The following is a 17,850-nucleotide window of genomic DNA, read 5'->3' on the forward strand; positions in this document are numbered from 1 at the left end:
CTTGGATATCAGTCATAAAAACTTATAAAGTTCGATCGTTTATGACTTCACTCATCATCATTTCTTGTTTTTTTTTATGAGTTCTTGTACTGATAGTCCGAAGAACTGACAGTCTTAAAGATCGGTCCCATGCTAAGACTACACTGGACCGAATAAAAAAGGGCTGTTCAAGGTGCAGTTACAAAAAGAGTTTGAAATTCAAATTTTATACATTTTTTTAAACACTCCTGTTCAGGCACTATTTCATAAATTCATGTGTGTACATCAATCCCTCCCCCTCTTTAACCTCTACAGGCTAAAACCGTCACCCTAATTAAAGTGCCAAAATATTTAGAACTGTCACATTAATTTTTTTTTTTAAATACGTACCTAAAAAATAAGTGATGTCCAGATACCCTAATAAATGAAAATAATAAAACGTAGACACTTGAAATAAATACTTAAATAAATTCATCTGTGTTTCACGGGGGTATAAAGGAATGATTTAGTGATGGGACGATTAATCGGAATCGGAGAATCGGGTGTTTCCGGAATCAGGATCGGCATCGGGAAAATAATACTTAATTTGCGATTCCGATTCTTACTTATTCCTTTTTAAGGCTGGAATTTTTCCTTTTTACTAGACAATTTTTAATAATTTAGAAAAAAAAAATTTTTTCAAAAAATTTAATTTTCTGTAAATGACTATCCATTTTTTAAATGTTCTTCAAAAATTTTAAATTTGAATTTGTTTTTTATACATTTTTATTTTAGAATTTTTTTTCCAAACAATTTAAATTTTGTTAACAGCTGTGAATTTTTGAATATTTTTTACAAAAATTAATTTTTTTATGAATTGTTGTGGATTTTTTGAATTTTTTTAAATATCAAGCTGTATATTTGAAATATATATTTAATTTTTCCAATTTTCTACAAAAAAATTTTACTTTTGGATTTATTTTTTTTCAAAAAAGGTGACAGAGATATTTACTCGGCTGCTTGGCTTAGTTAAGCAGACGGAGAATAAATATGATGACTTTGAAAAAATTGATATAGCTGTTGTAATTTTTTGTAATTGTAAATATGTTATAATCGAATGGGATAAAACATGAACTTGATTTAAGTAAGCACATTTCTAACTATTTGAAGCATCATCTTAATTTTATTTACAGGAATATCTATTCAGCTAATTAAATTTATGGCTGGATCAGCGTTATTAATACTTAAAAAGGGAAATTCAAAACTATTTACACCTATTCAACTCAGACAGTTAAAAAAGGGATTGCAAAGAAAAAACTTAGTTTACCGATTAGAAAAAAAAACCGGTGTTGCGTGTGCTCTTTTTTCTTTTTTTGTTCATTATTTAATAGGTCGTGGGAGTGTTAACATCTCCCTCTAAAAGAAGAATTATCGCCTATTTTCGTGTGAATTGTAAATTTTAAAAATGCATAATAAAATAAATAAATAAATATATGAATTTAAATATAATTACAATATGATCCCTGGATTAAAGCTATTTTAAATAAAAATGTTCTTCTCTTTATAGAACTAATTCATTTTCTCCCCCAGGACCATATAACAGGCAGTTGATATTAACAAGGGTCTTAGTTCAGTAACGCCATATATCTCGCTTCCACCTCCTCTGTGCACTCATAGACAAATCACACAGTCAATCTCTATTAAAGAAAACACAATTTTAAATCCCGAGTTCGAAAAAGATAACGAATGTATCCCTATATCATGCCAAAGTAAACAGCTGAAGGCAATGGAACAGTCTTTTGCATGCCTTGTTCCCTCTATATATTCAAATAAATATTAAATACAGAATATCGTTAATTTCAAAATTTTGACAAGATTTTAAAGATTTAGTACGAGAAGACCCAGGTAAAGATAATACAGATATTAGACCCGGATCCTAAGTACCTAGATGCGGTATGAGTAAACCTGCATTATCAGAAAAGATCAATCATGCCGTCATCACGTGAAAATGCATTAATACATATAATTTGTTCAGATTATCTTATTTTGTTCGAAAGTCATCGACGTTCAATTGAATTAATCTCTTAAATTCAGAGGCGTAAAATGAATCACACACTTCTAGGAATATGAAATATTATGAGAATCTTCGAAGAATGTACACTTTTGGAGTCACTAATGATGGGATATTCTAGGATTTGTTTTTCGATTACTTGGAGGTCTCATTGAAAATATAAAAATCTTCTTAAAAAAGCACTCTATAGAAATTTATAAAAATATTTTTTTTCATAAAAATTGTCATTAAATAAAATATTGATACAGTTTAGGAAAACAGTACCTTGTACTAGATCATCAATAAAAAAATCGGCCCTCTCATTAGTAGAGTTGGGTAAGTTAATGCAACATAACTTATTAACTTAGATAAGTTAATAAGTTAAGTTAATTAACTTTTAACTTAACTAGTTAATTAGTTAAAAAGCGTTTTTTGTTTTTTCAACTTAACTTCATTACGTAGAAAATGTCGTTTTAATATTATCTCCGATATTTTTATAATTTTACATATAGTTTAAAATTAGATAGAAACTCAAAAATCTAAAATTTTAGCTGTCTTTGACTTCAATTTTAGTAGTAACTTGAGTTTGTATTTTTTTCTTGATCGTTCAATTGGAAGTGGGAAAATTTCAGCCAGAGAAACCGACAGAATAACCTTTATTATAAAGCCTTGATAAATCTCTCAATGCACTAACTTAAATAGTAATTTTTTTATATCAAAATTAATTTAAACTTAACCGAGGTTTGGTGAGTTAATTTAACTTAAATTGCTTTAAAGTTAATTAACTTAAACTTAACTAGTTAAAAAAAACCCTCGAAATTAACTTTAACTTGACTAGTTAATTTTCATAAGAATCAAAATTAACATATTTACAACTATTTATAAAAAAATAGAATAATAATTAACTTTAACTTGACTAGTTAAAAAGATAAGTTAACTTGCCCATCACTGCCCATTACCAATGTAATGTGCCAAGAGCTACATTACAATGATCAACTAATTATTAGTCCACTCAAGAATTAGTATTATTTGTTGTAGGAATTGTTATAGAATTCGACGAATAATGTATTTCCTATTGTGGTTTTTGTGTTTTAATTGCAATTTCATTGATTTGAGATATTGGCAAATGTTCTATAATATTTCGCCCTAGGAATGTTCACTCTCATATATATATTATAGCAAAAATATATATATTCCCAAATATAATTCAATAAGCTTCAACTCAGAGCTATCGAGACAAACTTAAGGATTTCTTGAAAATAAAGGCTGCTCCGAATAAGTGCCTTAATCATTTATAATGGGGGGAGAGGAACCGAGACTCACCATGAAATCTCCTGCAATTTAGATGGAAGTAACGCGAATATACGAAATATACAAATACATATGTCCTAAAACGGTCCAATGCTTGTAATAAACTATGTCGATAATCCCACTTTCCACTCCAAAAATTAATATATGATCCTCATCGAATTTCCCGCTGTCGAATAGCAGGAAGATCTATTCATTGGCTAGCATGGTATATTATAGAAATTATATATGAGCTCCGTCCAGTAGGAATATGAGATACTTGAGTAATTTTTTTGTTGGCAATATCCTATTCATCAAGAATATATGATTAATATATTATTCGACAAGATTGAAGTGCTCAGAAATAAAGCTAAAGTGGTTTCATCTAAATTCGCAGTCAATTCATAGATAAGTGTTCTTGGATAAATTCCAGAGTCCAAAGCGTTAAGTTTTAACTCTGATTTGGCTTCACAAACTTTAGGTTTTAATGGGTAATTATGCTCACCATGCCTCTTGGGAGTTGCAAAAATGAATTACAAAGAACTTCAAGTGAAGGGAAACCCAATTTAGGCCTGAAAAATAAATTGCTATAATATATATCAAGGTATATATGAGGGAAAAACTTCCCCAGTTTGTATAACTACATAATATGTAATAAAACTATGCAATAGAGAGATAGATTTTTGATATATAGTAAAGTTTAATGTCCTTTTATTTGTCAGTCCCCTTTTGAAATCCAATAATTCACTATTTTACTTAATATGAATGAAAAAAGGGATTTAAAATTGTCATAAAACTTGGCAGTTGGGGCCCCCAAAATGGCCAATATCAACAATGCGGACGTCACGTCAAAACCTTCCATAGATATCATATCAATTATCATATTATTATTTTTCAAGATCATGCAAGAGTAGAAACTCTTGTACCATTCATGTAAACGGAATTTTATTTATCTATTTTTTCGCTCAACCTTGAACTTATTATTGCACTATAAAAACACTCAAATTTTCTATCGAAAAAATATCATGCAATATAATTGTTTTTATTTTTGTGTTATTTCACATTTGTGAAATCAGCTAAATGACTTTTGTATAATGTTTTGTGTAATGCATATATATTGCGTACATTTTTACATAATTAAATACGGTACAATAAATAGATAAAGAACCGCGTGCTCGCCGATAACGAAATATAATTTTAAACGTGCGTACACGTGAAACTACAAATGATACGTGAACCAATGTCAAATCTGTCAGCTGATGAGAAGAATTTCATTTAATATTTACTAATATACAGATCTCTCCCGGCGGAAAATATTTATATTAATTAATCATGTGATTAAATCGTTTTACCAAAACTTAGTGAGATGGTTTATATTGTTCAAATTGAAATATCATATGTATTTGCTCAGATTATGGTATTTGAGCACTCCCGGTGAAACATTTCAACATTAAGAATCGAAGATAACTTCCGAGAACTCAAATCTTTTAATAATTATTGAATAATATTGTCTTAAACTCAACGTAGAATATGGAAACCGATTGCTTCAATTGTGATAGAGGTTTGACTCATTTCTCTAAGGCCCTCGAAGTTCTTTTGAAGTCCCCACAATCCTATGATAGACGTATCCGAGGAGCAGAAATGGATGGACAATATAATGATTTTTGTTCATCATTTAAAATCCATCGGAAATTATTGTTCAAAAATTCCTCGTTAAAGCAAGAGACATTTACGTGGGATGAACTCAAGCAATGTGCTCAATTTGATGAGTATTTCATTGCAGAGTTTCATGATAATCAAGTAAAAGTTAAGTGTGAGAATGATGCCCTTCAAATGAAGGATAAGCTGAAGGAACTGTGTCAATCTGTGTCCCTAGATAGTCCAACTCTATCCCTACAACTTATTTCTTTGGAAAAATACGAAGTAAAATACAGACAATTGAAGGAGAAATACTATGTGGCCCTTAAAGAATCCTGGTGTGAAAGGACAGATCCCGAAAAATTTATTCCAGAAGACTTAGGAATTGCTTCCTACTTGCTCTGTCTTTGGGAAGAGGAACGAAAAGAACTAGGCATCGATAAGTTACAAAGTTTTGTGGATTTAGGATGTGGAAATGGACTTCTTGTTTATTTATTACATAAGGAAGGACATCCTGGAACAGGCCTTGATGTTCGAAAACGAAAAATATGGGATTTATTCGCGGATATCGATCTACAAGTAAATTATTATAGTATACAGGGCTGATGAAATAAATCCAGACTATTTTAAAACGTATTTAAAACAAGGCGTTGATAAAATAATGTTAAATATTATAGTTAACGGTATGTATAAATCTAAAATTATACATTTATTCAATTTGATCTCCTTCAGTCCCTACGTCTGCCTCTAATGACACTTAGTGTCATGATGAAGGTTGAAAACTTTCAATAATCATTCTAAATATCGTTCTACGATTCAGTTCATCCCATTGATGAATAAATTTATTATTTATCTATTGAACTTCATTTGTTGAACAATGCTTTGCCATTTGTGAACCTGGACTTTTTAATTTTTTAAAGGGATGTAACGCATGTAGAACTTCATCTTCAAGTACCAATTAATGGTAGTAGATATATTTAAATGACTCTAATTCCAGTTTTTGAACAGGGTATTGATAGGATTTGACATAATTGAGCGTTTTAGGTCGGCAACAAACATGAGATCCTTTTTTGACACACCTTGGCTTCTGGACCTGTCCAACAACCATGGCATCCTTTACAGCGTTTGTAGGCAGAAAAAAAACCGTCCTCTTTGTGTAACCAATCAAGTTCTTGATTGGATTAGAACAGTAACCCGCGTGATCTAATTCAATCATTTTATATTTTGCTTATTTTTTTATTAATAAGCACTGACTTATATTGGTAGGAGATAATAAATATCTTCTGAAACACTTAATTTCATATGTCCTCACAATTTTTTTTTTGTTTTTGCTCTAGATTAAGTTTTTTGAAAAGGTTTAAAACTGTCTGTAATTATCTAATCGACCTTGTATAAAATCTTATTTCTACTTGTTTCGATTATTTCATTCTATTTTTACTTATTCTACTTAGGAAAACACGATTATACCTAGCGTAGAAACCACGTATTCCGGCTATGATTGGCTAATAGGTAATCATTCTGATGAGCTTACACCTTGGATTCCAGTGATGAGTACACTAACATCAGAGAACACAAGATTTTTTGTATTACCATGCTGCCCTTTTGAATTCTATTCTAAATTTAAGCGACGAAATCATAAACTTGGCATGTACACGGATTATCTCAATTACGTTGAAGAAGTTTGTCGTTGGACTGGGTTCTCTGTTGAGCGGGATCGCTTACGAATTCCATCTACAAAAAGAGTTTGCTTTGTGGGAAGGAAAAGAAACTCCGTTTTAAAATGGAGTCAATTAACTCAAAATATAAAAGAGAAACTTGTAACAGAAAACTCGACTTTTAAACCACGAGATAAGATTGAAAAGGTTCGAAACTGTACGCAAGTTGATAAAACTGTTTTAAATCAAATTGTAAATATCATTGTTGGGGTTTTGTTGAGTAAAAATGGAACTTCTAAGGAGTGGAATGGAGGAACTTCTGTTCCAATTTCTTCACTTGTTCAAAAAATTCCTTCTGATCTTTTAAATCTTTTGAAGAGCGAATGTGGCGGTATATTATCATTAATTACTATATGCCTATAATTAACTCATTATACCTCTACTAGGTTTGCAAACACTTCTTCGTAATCACCACTACATTTTCTTTGTGTCGAAAGGTTGTGTTCGATTTAGGATCCCGGGGAAGGATAATCCGGTCAAAAAGTCTAATAAAGTCAAAACAAAGCTTTGTTGGTTCTATTCGAATCATCCCGACGGTAAAAATATTATAATTATCCTCTTGAAAGATAGTTTTATTCATTAATAAGATTCCTAATAGGTTGCCCAGCGTCAGAGAAGGATTGTCTTTGGATACATCCAGATAACGAAGCGGAGTAACTTCGATAAAATGTGTTTAATTAATATTCTCATATACGAAAGTGAACAATACATATATTAATAAAAACCCTCTATGTATGTATCACCTTTTCATTCTTCGGGGAAAACTGACAAACAGGTGAACCCATGAGCTTGAAATTTGGCATGTGACTACTTGATTGTTTCTATGGTAATTTATTGAATTAAAAGGTGCCTTTTTTTTGCAATACATCCTTAAAATAGCAATAAAAATTATTTTTTATTACTAATAAACCATTTTTTTTAAATATTAATAAAATATTGGGTAATTATAAATCTTCACACAAAGGATAGATGGAAAGATAACTTTAGTTCCCATCAATATTTAATTGTATTCCTTTTATTTCTTCAAAATGGGCCTCATTAAATTTATTAAGCTTTAAAAAAAATACGAACAAGTTCGGATACGACTGCATTCTATTATTAAGTCATCTCGTTTCCATAAGAATAAATATCAAAGTTAAGTAACTTGAAGAGGTGTACAACAGGTTATTGTTTATGTAAAAAATATAGAAATACTATCAGGTTTTGTGCAGTATTAATATTGACATGATTTATAATAATTTGGTTTCTATTTGGCTCCCTCATTTATGTCTTAATTACATATATTTACCCTTTCAAAAAAGTGTTATTACATTGGTACTACTGAATTATTTATATATCTTTAAACGACTGATTCTAGTTTGCTGTTATAATTTATAATTGTAATCACATATAATAAAAATATTAAAGAATTAAAATATCTATTTTGCAAACACTTTTGGAGAGAAAGAGTCAAGAGTTCCCTCATAGGTTGGATCAATTTCTCCTAAAATATCTAACAAAGACTCTGGACTGAATTCTTCTGGACTTCTTACGATTCCTGATCTGAAATCCGAAGAGTCTACATACTGTCTCCCATTCAAATTAATTTCATCCTCATTTGTATTCGTTAATTCAATCCTTTTAAGGGTTTCTTTACTAAATAATTCCAATGGTATTCTGTGTCCAGTTATAAATTCCTTTCTGTTGATTGTATCTTCTTTCTTGGGGGTCAAATGATTTCCATTGCTATTAAGATGTTTCACATGAATGGCTGAAGGGATTTCATTTGATAAAACATCTTTTTGTGGCATACAATTACACCCTAATACACCCAACACTAGGACAATGGATAAAGACAACTGGAGGGATGATATCATGTTGTAGTTGCTCCTTACTTCTTCCTCAGAATTTTAAGTATAACCAGAAATTATCAAAAGGCTTTTATGATTATTATATATATATAGGTCCACACTGTGAATGTTATAATATCACCTGTGAATACTTAATGTCACTAAATTGCCCCTATGCTTATAATAACTTGCATTACGGAAGATGTTGTGCTGTTACGCGTTCTCGAAAGGTATATATTTTGCACTCAAAAAAGACGAAGAAATAAAGTAACTTAACCTTGAACAACTTCAAAACCTTTCATAGTTGACTATTAGATTAAACCACTCCCTTTCTTGTTGCATGCTAAAGGACTTGTTGGTAACAAAATGAGGGATCCATATTACGGCAGACTGATAAAATTTTGTTTTAGTGCAGCGAGGTTTTAACGGTACAAAAAATATATATTATTCTATCGGGACATGTGAAGGAACTATAACGTCCATTCTTTATAATAAAAAAAGGTCAGAAAATATAAAAATGAAAAGAAAAATAGCTACCAATTGTCACTAAAATGAAACATTAGCATTCAAACTATATAAATATACAATCCACAATTTCGTTACTATTTAAGAATAAATCTAAAAAGTATAATTTAAAAATCTTATAAGATTAAATATTGTCTTACTAACTAAGTGATCTAATAAAAACTATTATTGACTTGCGAAAAATTAACGTGGCATCAAATAAACTAATAACCTAATTAATACAAAATCCTTTCAATTTTTAAGTTATCATGGTTATAATTAGAAAAGATATGATGCTCCTCTCCTGATTTGAATTCCGATACAGCCTTTAACTTTGGAAGTTCATCAATGACAGCTTCTTGCATTGATGCAATGACAGTCGAGTAACTACCATTATCTTCATCAAAGTAACTCTCATTCTCCATCAAATGAGAGTATCCCAAATTTGACGACTTCAATAACATGGAATGCTTATTTTTCGGAGTAATCGGTGAGGGCGGATTGGATTTTAAATCTTCTGTCAGTACATATGAATTGTTTGGAGCAATAAATCGTGTAGAGTGGAGGATTTTAACATTTGGAGTTGAGCAATGACCTTCGAGTACCTTTTTTTCTGAGGCTTGTATCACAAAATTAAGTCTCCTAATTTCGTGTTCTTGGGATATAATTTTTGAGGATTGATTCATGATTTTGATCTCAAGATTTTTCTGTTCATTTAAGAGTTTGGACTTGAGATACAGAAGCTCACTTGAAATTTTTGTTAATTCTCTGTGTCGCTTTCGGTTCAGCTAAATAATTAATTAGTTAAGAGTGAGGAAAAAGAGTCATCGAGTTACCTTCTGTAGATGCCGATCTTTGACGTCCAACTCTTGTTGGAATGCGTTTATTATCTTTTGTGTTAATTCCCGCTGTTCAAATAGCTCCTTTTTAATTCTTTGAACCGAATTTTGGGATTTGAGGTATTTACGTTTATACTCAATATTCTCAGGATTCATCTATAATATTCAAAATTATTATAATGTATTTATGTCGAGACAACGTACCTTTCTTAATTAATATCAAATCAATGGACGAACAAATAATATAGAGTCTCAAGAATGCTTCAAATAAATCTTAATTCAACCCGATCCTCCTCCACCACGCTGAATGGGTACATTGAATTAATATGAAACAAAAGAGAGTAAACAAATAATCCGTAGGCGCTAGAAAATAAATCATTCAAAATTCAGCGTATTACATTGACATTCCGGTTTATCTCCCAGTATCCCGTTTGTCGGGGATTTAGAACTACGATAAATTCTTATTACTTCATAAATAATATTAGTTTCTATCATGTACGTAATTCAAACGGAGGAGGCATGGCTTGAGGGGTAAACATTTTCGGTATGAAGAAAAGGTACCAAAAATATATATGGTAATACAGACAATTCGAGGAATGTTTTGATGAAGAGTAGCTTAGCTAGATATTAAGAAAATATGAAGATCAATCTCTTTTGTAATTCCTACCTGAACAGTGTTCTTTATCTTCTGCAGCTGTCATAATTAGTGATGAAAATCAGGTGCATTTGGTAGCTCACCCGTTCTTTTTTGAGTCAATTTTATTTTTCTAAGCTGTTTTCATTATTGTTTAATTCATTGAGGAGTGAACTTCCTTATCTACTATATAAAAACAATCCTTGATATTTATAAAACTGATTGAACATATGCGTGAGCTCATTAAAGAAGAAGGAAAGAAACAAGAATCAGAGTAATTCTTGTCTATGTCTTTGTTTCTTTCCTTGCTGTTCCCCTCATTTGCCCGTAGCTGATCTTATGACAGCTAAGCTGCTCTTCTCCAAAAAATTCTTCAAATGGTCAAGGTTACCATTTTTATTTTCGGTTTTTTTAACACCCCCAAAATACTCCGGATTAACATGACTAGTCATCATTCTTTTTTTACTATTGAAGAGAGAACAATAAATATTTAATAATAACTAGTGCGTGAAAGACATGGAGTGAAGGCGGGTTCACAAAATGCTGGAATTCAACTTTGGGGCTTAAGTTACTCTTTTTTCCCGGCTCTCCCATGAACTTCCAAATACCAAAGACATATCTTCTTTTAGATGTTTATTTTTAACAAAATCTCTCTTTCATGAATCATGACCTCACACACACCCCTTTGCCTAGGACTATCCATAACTCTGAGGATTTGTTTTGGAGTCATAAGTATGAGTTCTCGTTGGACTCGGAGTAGAATTGAGGATTGACATCACTGTAATTCATGCCTATCTCATTTTAAGAGATTCATTGGAGTTTGTGTTTATTTCCTTCCTCTCATAGCTGCTTTTAGCTAGATTAATAAAATGTCATGACAGCTAAGCTTCTTTCCTCCCAAACATTCTTCAAATTGATAGGATGACCACGTTCATTTTCGGTTTCTTTTTTTTTTAGCATACCCGTATTTAATATTATTTGAATTTTGGAGTTTAGCTGCCATGACATATCCTCTTTTTTAGGCATCAAAATCCTTTGTTCAATGTGCATGTGCAAAAAAAAAAAAAAAAGAAGCCGAAAATCAACATGGTAACCCTGACAATTTGAAGAATGTTTTGGATGAGGGAAAGAATAATACTTATGATGTTTCTATTGATCAGCTGTAACAAGAGAGGAAGGAGAAAAGGAAATAGAGAAGGACAGTTGCAATAATTACTCGGATGTCGATTCCCAATTCTACTCTGAGCCCAAGGAGGACTTACAATAATAACTCCTCAACAAATCCTCAGGGTGACGCTCCGTCTTTTATGAGCACATACGAATGTTCAATCAGGTTTTGAATATAATTGAATCCATCTAGGAAAAGATGTTCACTAATAATGCCAACTGCTAAAGGAGAGAAAATTCATTCTTCAGATTACCAATTACAAATTAGCGGGCCAGCTAAAAAAATTCATTATATTTACATTTACATTACATATATTTACTGCTCTTTTTTTTTAGTGAAATCAAAATCAAAATGTTTTTTATTTAAAAAATAAGATCCAAAATGAACAAGAATCGAAATTGATTAAAATCATTGGTATTCTTAAATATATTAGTTTCAAAATATTAACAAACGGCATCCCATCTTTTAAAACGTCACATTTCCTCACTATCAAAAAACAAAATATGATTACTCTAATATTGAAGATTCACGTGAGCTAAAGTTTTTAACGATTTATGCTAGAGTGCAAGTGATATGCATCCATAAAAAAATGATGCCCAATGTGCCCAATAAATACCTTATAACAAACCAACAAATGAATGTTCTGCAAAGACCGTTCAACACCATGGGCCTTCCCACTTTTTGAGAACTTACAATTTTTTTAGTGCTAGGATGTCTATATGTTGAATTCCCAAAAAGGAAATATGGCCCAATTATAGAGTGTTTTCTCTGACGTCATAAATTGGATCCAATCAATCTGGATTAAATTCCATCAAATGGCTTTATGAATTAAAAACAAATGATTACTTAATTATATCATTTATTTTTAAATATTAGCACTAAAAAGATTATGTAAATAAAAACTTTTATTTAAAGTTAAGTAAAAACCAAATAATTTTTCCTGTTTCCATTCTAAGCAAAAAATGGACAAGGAAGTTTACTCCTCAGGAAGTTAGTAATAATGATAACAGTTTAGGAAAAGAAAATTCCTTCTTCAGATTACCAATTCTAAAAAACGGAAGGAGCTGTACCTGATTTTCGTCACTACTGATGACCATTGATTGATGCAGACTTGTAAGCGTTCCACTATTTTGGCATTCCCTTCAATTTTCTTTTTTCGTTCATATTTCAGCCATTCTTTTCGTTCCGTTCCGTGTTCCAATTATAAGGAACTACCAGGCTTGTACAGTATACATACATACATTAGCGCACTTTTTAAATGAAGTTCTACAGTTTTTTAGGCATAAAAAAGTCGAATACTCCCAAGATTAATAGAAATGCAAGGTTAGACCATCATGAAATTGGGCTTGCTAGAATTTTCAATCTAATGTATTGTACCACTGCTGGGCAAGACAGGTAGATTTTGACAAAACACGCAACCACTCATAGTCTATGACGTCACTACTGTTAGAATTTTCAATTTAATGTATCGTACCGATTGCTGGGCAGGAAAAGCCGATTTCGAGAAAATCCACAACGACTCATACACCAGGATGTCTATATTAAAAGCCTAAAAAAACTAATAGCCGACTAAAAATTATAATATTTTATTTTCACAGATGTAGAATAGCTATGTCCATTGTGATTCAATCAACTCGATCTTCTCTTAATCATAATTAGTTATTAAAATCTATAATATATAATTTAAACCCAACTCTTAATACTAATGAGTAATTTTTATAAAATTGCAAATTTGAACGTAGAATACATTTTCCAACAAATTATATTTAATTTTAATGCATAAAGGATGGTGAAAAATCCTTTGGAGGCACTTCTAATTGTACTTAAAGTAGCCAAAAAATTCACCGCCACATTGATAGAATTAGGAATTAATAAATTATATTTCCAAGACAATATCGGCCCAAATTAAGTCAAATAGATAAAACAAAGTTTTTAAATTACAGTTAACGCTCTCGGGTATTTCAATTTACCCCCCAGAAATTTGAATTCAATGCCTTTAATTGACCATAATATCTCTTTGAAATATTGCCTGTCATTTATAAATATAAATCATTAAACCTTTGTATATATGATTCGTGTATTTCTCAAACAAATATATAGTTGTTTTTTTACTAAAACCCGACATTAAAAAAATACATTGCAGCCAAGATTAATAGAAATACTATTAACTAGTGTTGAGACCAATTTTTCGGTTCAAAACCGAGGTCTGAGAGCGTGGACCGATTTTTTTCTGTCTCATATTGTAGACCGATTTTTATTCGGTCTCACTTTATGGATCGATTTTGTTTTGGTCTCAATTTATGGACCGATTTTTTACAGTCTCATATATTATGTGAACCAATTTTTTTTTTCAAAAAATCTCAAAAGTACACGATAAGTTCTAGAACAAAATATACTGTATACATACAAAAGACGGCGAGATGAACAATAATCCGAGCTATCTCTGTTTAAACTGTGCATAACGTCATTGTACTTGAAAAAACATATGACGTCATGTTATATACATTTTATCTGTAAAATCGGTCTAGAGCGATTTTTTTGGGACCAATCTCGACCGAATTTTTATATCAGACCGGTCCAGATCTACTTTTTTGATGGACCGAATTAGTTAAGTCCAACAAAAAATATAACGGTCTCAGACCGGTCTAAGATTTCAAGACCGAAAACCAACACTATCATTAACCTTGATTGCAACCAGTAACGTTAAAATTATTATCCAACTCAAATATCCACTCAATGTGAAGTACTTTAAATCCATACGAAAAATTACTTGGAAAAATAAAAAAAAACAAAGACCGTGAGAATGTGTTTCATTGAGTGCAAGATAAAATAAAATTATTACTGCGTAAAAGGGTCATAAATAATAGTTATGTACTTTTTAGAGTGGTTAATTCACATTTACATGAATATTAATATCAGGGGTATCTGCAGGGGGGGGGGAGGCTTGAGCTCCCTCCCCAATTTCAAAAATTGCCCCTGAATTTGCATAGTCGTATTTTTAGGATACTTTTCCCATGGACAACTACAGCCCTTCCGAAATTACTATTACCTATTTGAACGGAACGTTAAAATCTCGTTTTTAGCGTTCATCGTTCAAAAATAAGAATTATTATTATAGTACAAAGTTCATATGGGTTGACCAATAGGAATTCTTCATGCAAAAGTATAATTTTACTACAAAGGTTGCGTGAATGGAGCAGAAGCTCCATTCACGCAACCTTGATGTTCTTTTCATACTGTTATTTATTAATTTATTTTATCATTATCTTCCTTTTTTTCTTCTTTTCCTTACTATGTAACTAATATGATCCAGATACAACTGTTAAGTTCGAACTGATCATATAAAAAGCCGGCGAATATGTCATGCGGCAAAAGCTCCTCGAGGAAAAATTACCGTCGGCGATAATGTTCAAGGAAAATCACGGTAACAAATAATATCCCCCGTATCATTACTATTAAGGAAATTAGTGAAAGTATTGAATGTCAAAACCGGACTGACAAATAAAATGACTTAAATCTTAGTGCCTATCTAAGTTCCATCCCTCTACTTATCCTAAAATGCATTCAAAATATGTCATTACATCGTTATATAATCTTATTTCCATAGTGTAAATAAATATTAACTATTTCAAAACAAGGAATAAGATATTTTTGGAGTCCTCTAATTTTGCCTCAGGATATTTCCCCTTAAACCATTTCAGCTTAATACATTTTACCTTAAGGATATTTCCCCATAATATATAAATAAGTGGAATTTATACGTTGTTATTCTTTGTTTTACGTCAAAATTGATGTTCATTTTGAATTTTCTAAACCAAAATATATCATATTTATGACTCATTTTATGTTTGTTATCTGTTGGAATAATGATGGAATACTTTGTGTTTTTTTTTAAAGAGCCCTTCTTCCTCTCCAACGTTTCGTACTTGCTGGCGGCGTAGACGGTGGTCCTGGAGACGCCTAACTGCTGGAGTGTGAGAATGGATTTTCGTCGATCACGTTCAAGTGTCATTTTCTCGATTTGTACGTATTCTAGAGAGTTCAAGTTTGTTTCGTTTTGCCATTAATTGTTTATGCTTTAATATATCGAAATATGAATTAGTTTTAATTACTCCAACTTAATTAATTATTGAATTAGTAAGTGATCAGATTTCAATGGATCACCCGGTACCTTTACCACTCCAAAAGTGACGTCATAGGTCTCAATCTTTGCCCAAGTCAGTTTTTTTAATGTTCCCAGCAGAAAAGGTCTTTGTAGAGGGAAAGAAAAATATTAACTCGAAAACTGGACAGGACCCTATATTATTACTCTATAATTTTTTAATAAATATAATATAACCATAAATATATGTTTAATGGTATTTAGGGGTAAAATATTTATATGTTCCATTGTTCAATTATAAAAGACTTTTATTCATTAAAAAAAAGGACTTTATTACCATTCAGTAATTGTACCAAAAAACCAAAATTTTATATTACAAACGTTGATATCTTTCAAAATTCCGGGTGCAACAATTTTTATTATTACTAAATATTATATCACTTTTGCAAGAGAAAACAAGCATTTAATGCGTTTTACAGTAATACAGATTACATATTTGATTAAAAATTTTGTAAGGAACACCAATTAAAAAAAAAGAACTTTTACAAATCTAGCCATTTTTAGAGATTTACATGTACATAATACTTTGATTATTATTCAAATATCACTTTTTATCATTCGTATCAAGCAGTATTCAATGAAAGTATTTATTCTATTTTTTAAAAAAAAAGCCATTTGATGAAGTTTCATCAAGATTTATTGCAAAGTTGTCATTTAATGTTGTAAAAATATCAACTTTGAGCCCCCAGGATGGCGTTATGACGTCATTGATGTAAAATGCGCAATTACTGAGATACTCCAGAAATGCTGGTCCATCCATCAGTACCGTACCCACTGTTTTTGAGGAGTAGATTCCCTATCTATCAATTATAATTAAAAAATAGTTTTAAATATTGTTAATATACCTTTTTCTGAAAACGAAATGAACAGAATTAGTAAAAATGAATGGTAGAACGAAATTTATTAGTCGCTTAGAAATAAAAAAACGATGTGTTCCTTAATCTTAAAATGAAAATGTTTTTTTTCAATAGTATGTAGTCATTAATATTACATGCAAGAATATATATTTTCTTAAAAGGATTGAGTGAAGAGTATAAATAATTAAGTATTTTCATTATTAAGCGTTTTAGTAGGGTTTTTTAAATGTATATTTTTTATTTATTTAATGACGTCACAAGGGAATGTGTTTTTCTTCTTTAAGGACCGACCAATGGGATTAAACTGGACTGTAATCCTTACATCTAGATGAAGATGTCATTTTTGTAAATAAAAAACTAAGTTAAGCAATTGGAAAAGGGAAAAAGTTTGTTGCGTGTGTATAGGGATGGGCAAAAACGTAAAGAAAAATAACAGCTTTGAGATAAGAAAAGAAAAAATGGACGTGTTATCGTTTTTATTTCCATATGGTGTAATTTTATTTAGAACCAAATAAAAACTTTTCTACAAGACCCAGAGCTCAGCACATCGCATAAAACATAAAATTTTCAGCTTAAAAACAACACCAGTAAAAAATAAAATTAGTGACATAGCCTTCAGTTAACTAAAGAACTAGTATATATCTTTAATAACTTTAATATGTAAATTAATAATGGGGATGACGTCTGTAAGGTTTAAGTCCTTCTTAGTCCTTACTGCATATATTAATTGTTGATTTTTTGTAGTAATGGCGTTGCCAGTTGTTGCTCCAAAATTCTCGAGCAGTCCATATGAGATCAGCTCATAAGTTTTTCTTTGTTCATTCTTTAATAGATCGTCGTGGTGTTAACATCTCCCTCTGAATGATAAATTCCCGCCTAATTTTAGTAAATTTTTTTGTTTTAATACATAATAGATTAATAATATATAGTTTAAATACATTTTTACGATGTGTTCCCTACGCAAATGTTATTATTAATGCTGAAGGTTATCTTCTCTACATCACTAATACATCCGCCCCCCCCACAAAGGATAAAAATAAAAACATAATCATTAAACAGGCAGTACCATATGTCTCGCTCCCGTCTTCTCCTCGCGCTCTTTAAAATGCCCTCCCCTACTAATAGGTCGTCATTGTGCTAACTTCTCCCTCTGAAGTAAGCATTCTTCCCTATCTTTGGTATAAATTGTTTTAAAAATGCATAATAAAA

General features: G+C 30.9%; 2 protein-coding genes across 3 annotated transcripts; one reads left to right on the forward strand and one right to left on the reverse strand.

The window, feature by feature from the left end:
* The first annotated feature begins 4,357 nt into the window (after positions 1–4,357).
* Positions 4,358–7,383, forward strand: LOC121116125 (probable tRNA (uracil-O(2)-)-methyltransferase). Of its 2 annotated transcripts, none has more exons than XM_040710354.2 (4): positions 4,358–5,512; positions 6,385–6,979; positions 7,035–7,184; positions 7,247–7,383. In XM_040710354.2, the coding sequence occupies exons 1-4, from the start codon at positions 4,826–4,828 to the stop codon at positions 7,303–7,305; spliced, it is 1,491 nt and encodes a 496-aa protein (XP_040566288.1). In that variant the 5' UTR covers positions 4,358–4,825; the 3' UTR covers positions 7,306–7,383. The 2 variants fall into 2 exon arrangements, with proteins under 2 accessions (XP_040566288.1, XP_040566289.1); XM_040710355.2 differs by having other exon boundaries at positions 4,511–5,512; positions 7,236–7,383.
* Positions 7,384–7,910: 527 nt separating this feature from the next.
* On the reverse strand, positions 7,911–10,256 carry LOC121116126 (uncharacterized). Its single transcript, XM_040710356.2, has 3 exons — positions 10,025–10,256; positions 9,818–9,976; positions 7,911–9,769 (listed from the first exon to the last, which is right to left on the reverse strand). Exons 2-3 carry the CDS (start codon positions 9,974–9,976, stop codon positions 9,218–9,220), a joined length of 711 nt encoding a protein of 236 aa, XP_040566290.1. The 5' UTR covers positions 10,025–10,256; the 3' UTR covers positions 7,911–9,217.
* Between the last annotated feature and the right edge of the window lie 7,594 nt (positions 10,257–17,850).

This window comes from Lepeophtheirus salmonis, chromosome 4 (genome assembly GCF_016086655.4).
Source record: "Lepeophtheirus salmonis chromosome 4, UVic_Lsal_1.4, whole genome shotgun sequence".
In the NCBI taxonomy this organism is placed as follows: domain Eukaryota; kingdom Metazoa; phylum Arthropoda; class Copepoda; order Siphonostomatoida; family Caligidae; genus Lepeophtheirus; species Lepeophtheirus salmonis.

What these genes read in the sequence shown, in the direction of transcription:
- LOC121116125 (XM_040710354.2), top strand. Translation starts at nt 4,826, where the DNA reads ATGGAAACCGATTGCTTCAATTGTGATAGAGGTTTGACTCATTTCTCT. An exon ending in TCGCGGATATCGATCTACAA is followed by an intron (nt 5,513 to 6,384) that starts GTAAATTATTAT and finishes TATTCTACTTAG; the next exon opens with GAAAACACGATTATACCTAG. An exon ending in TTTGAAGAGCGAATGTGGCG is followed by an intron (nt 6,980 to 7,034) that starts GTATATTATCAT and finishes TACCTCTACTAG; the next exon opens with GTTTGCAAACACTTCTTCGT.
- LOC121116126 (XM_040710356.2), bottom strand. Translation starts at nt 9,976, where the DNA reads ATGAATCCTGAGAATATTGAGTATAAACGTAAATACCTCAAATCCCAA. An exon ending in AAGATCGGCATCTACAGAAG is followed by an intron (nt 9,770 to 9,817) that starts GTAACTCGATGA and finishes TTAATTATTTAG; the next exon opens with CTGAACCGAAAGCGACACAG.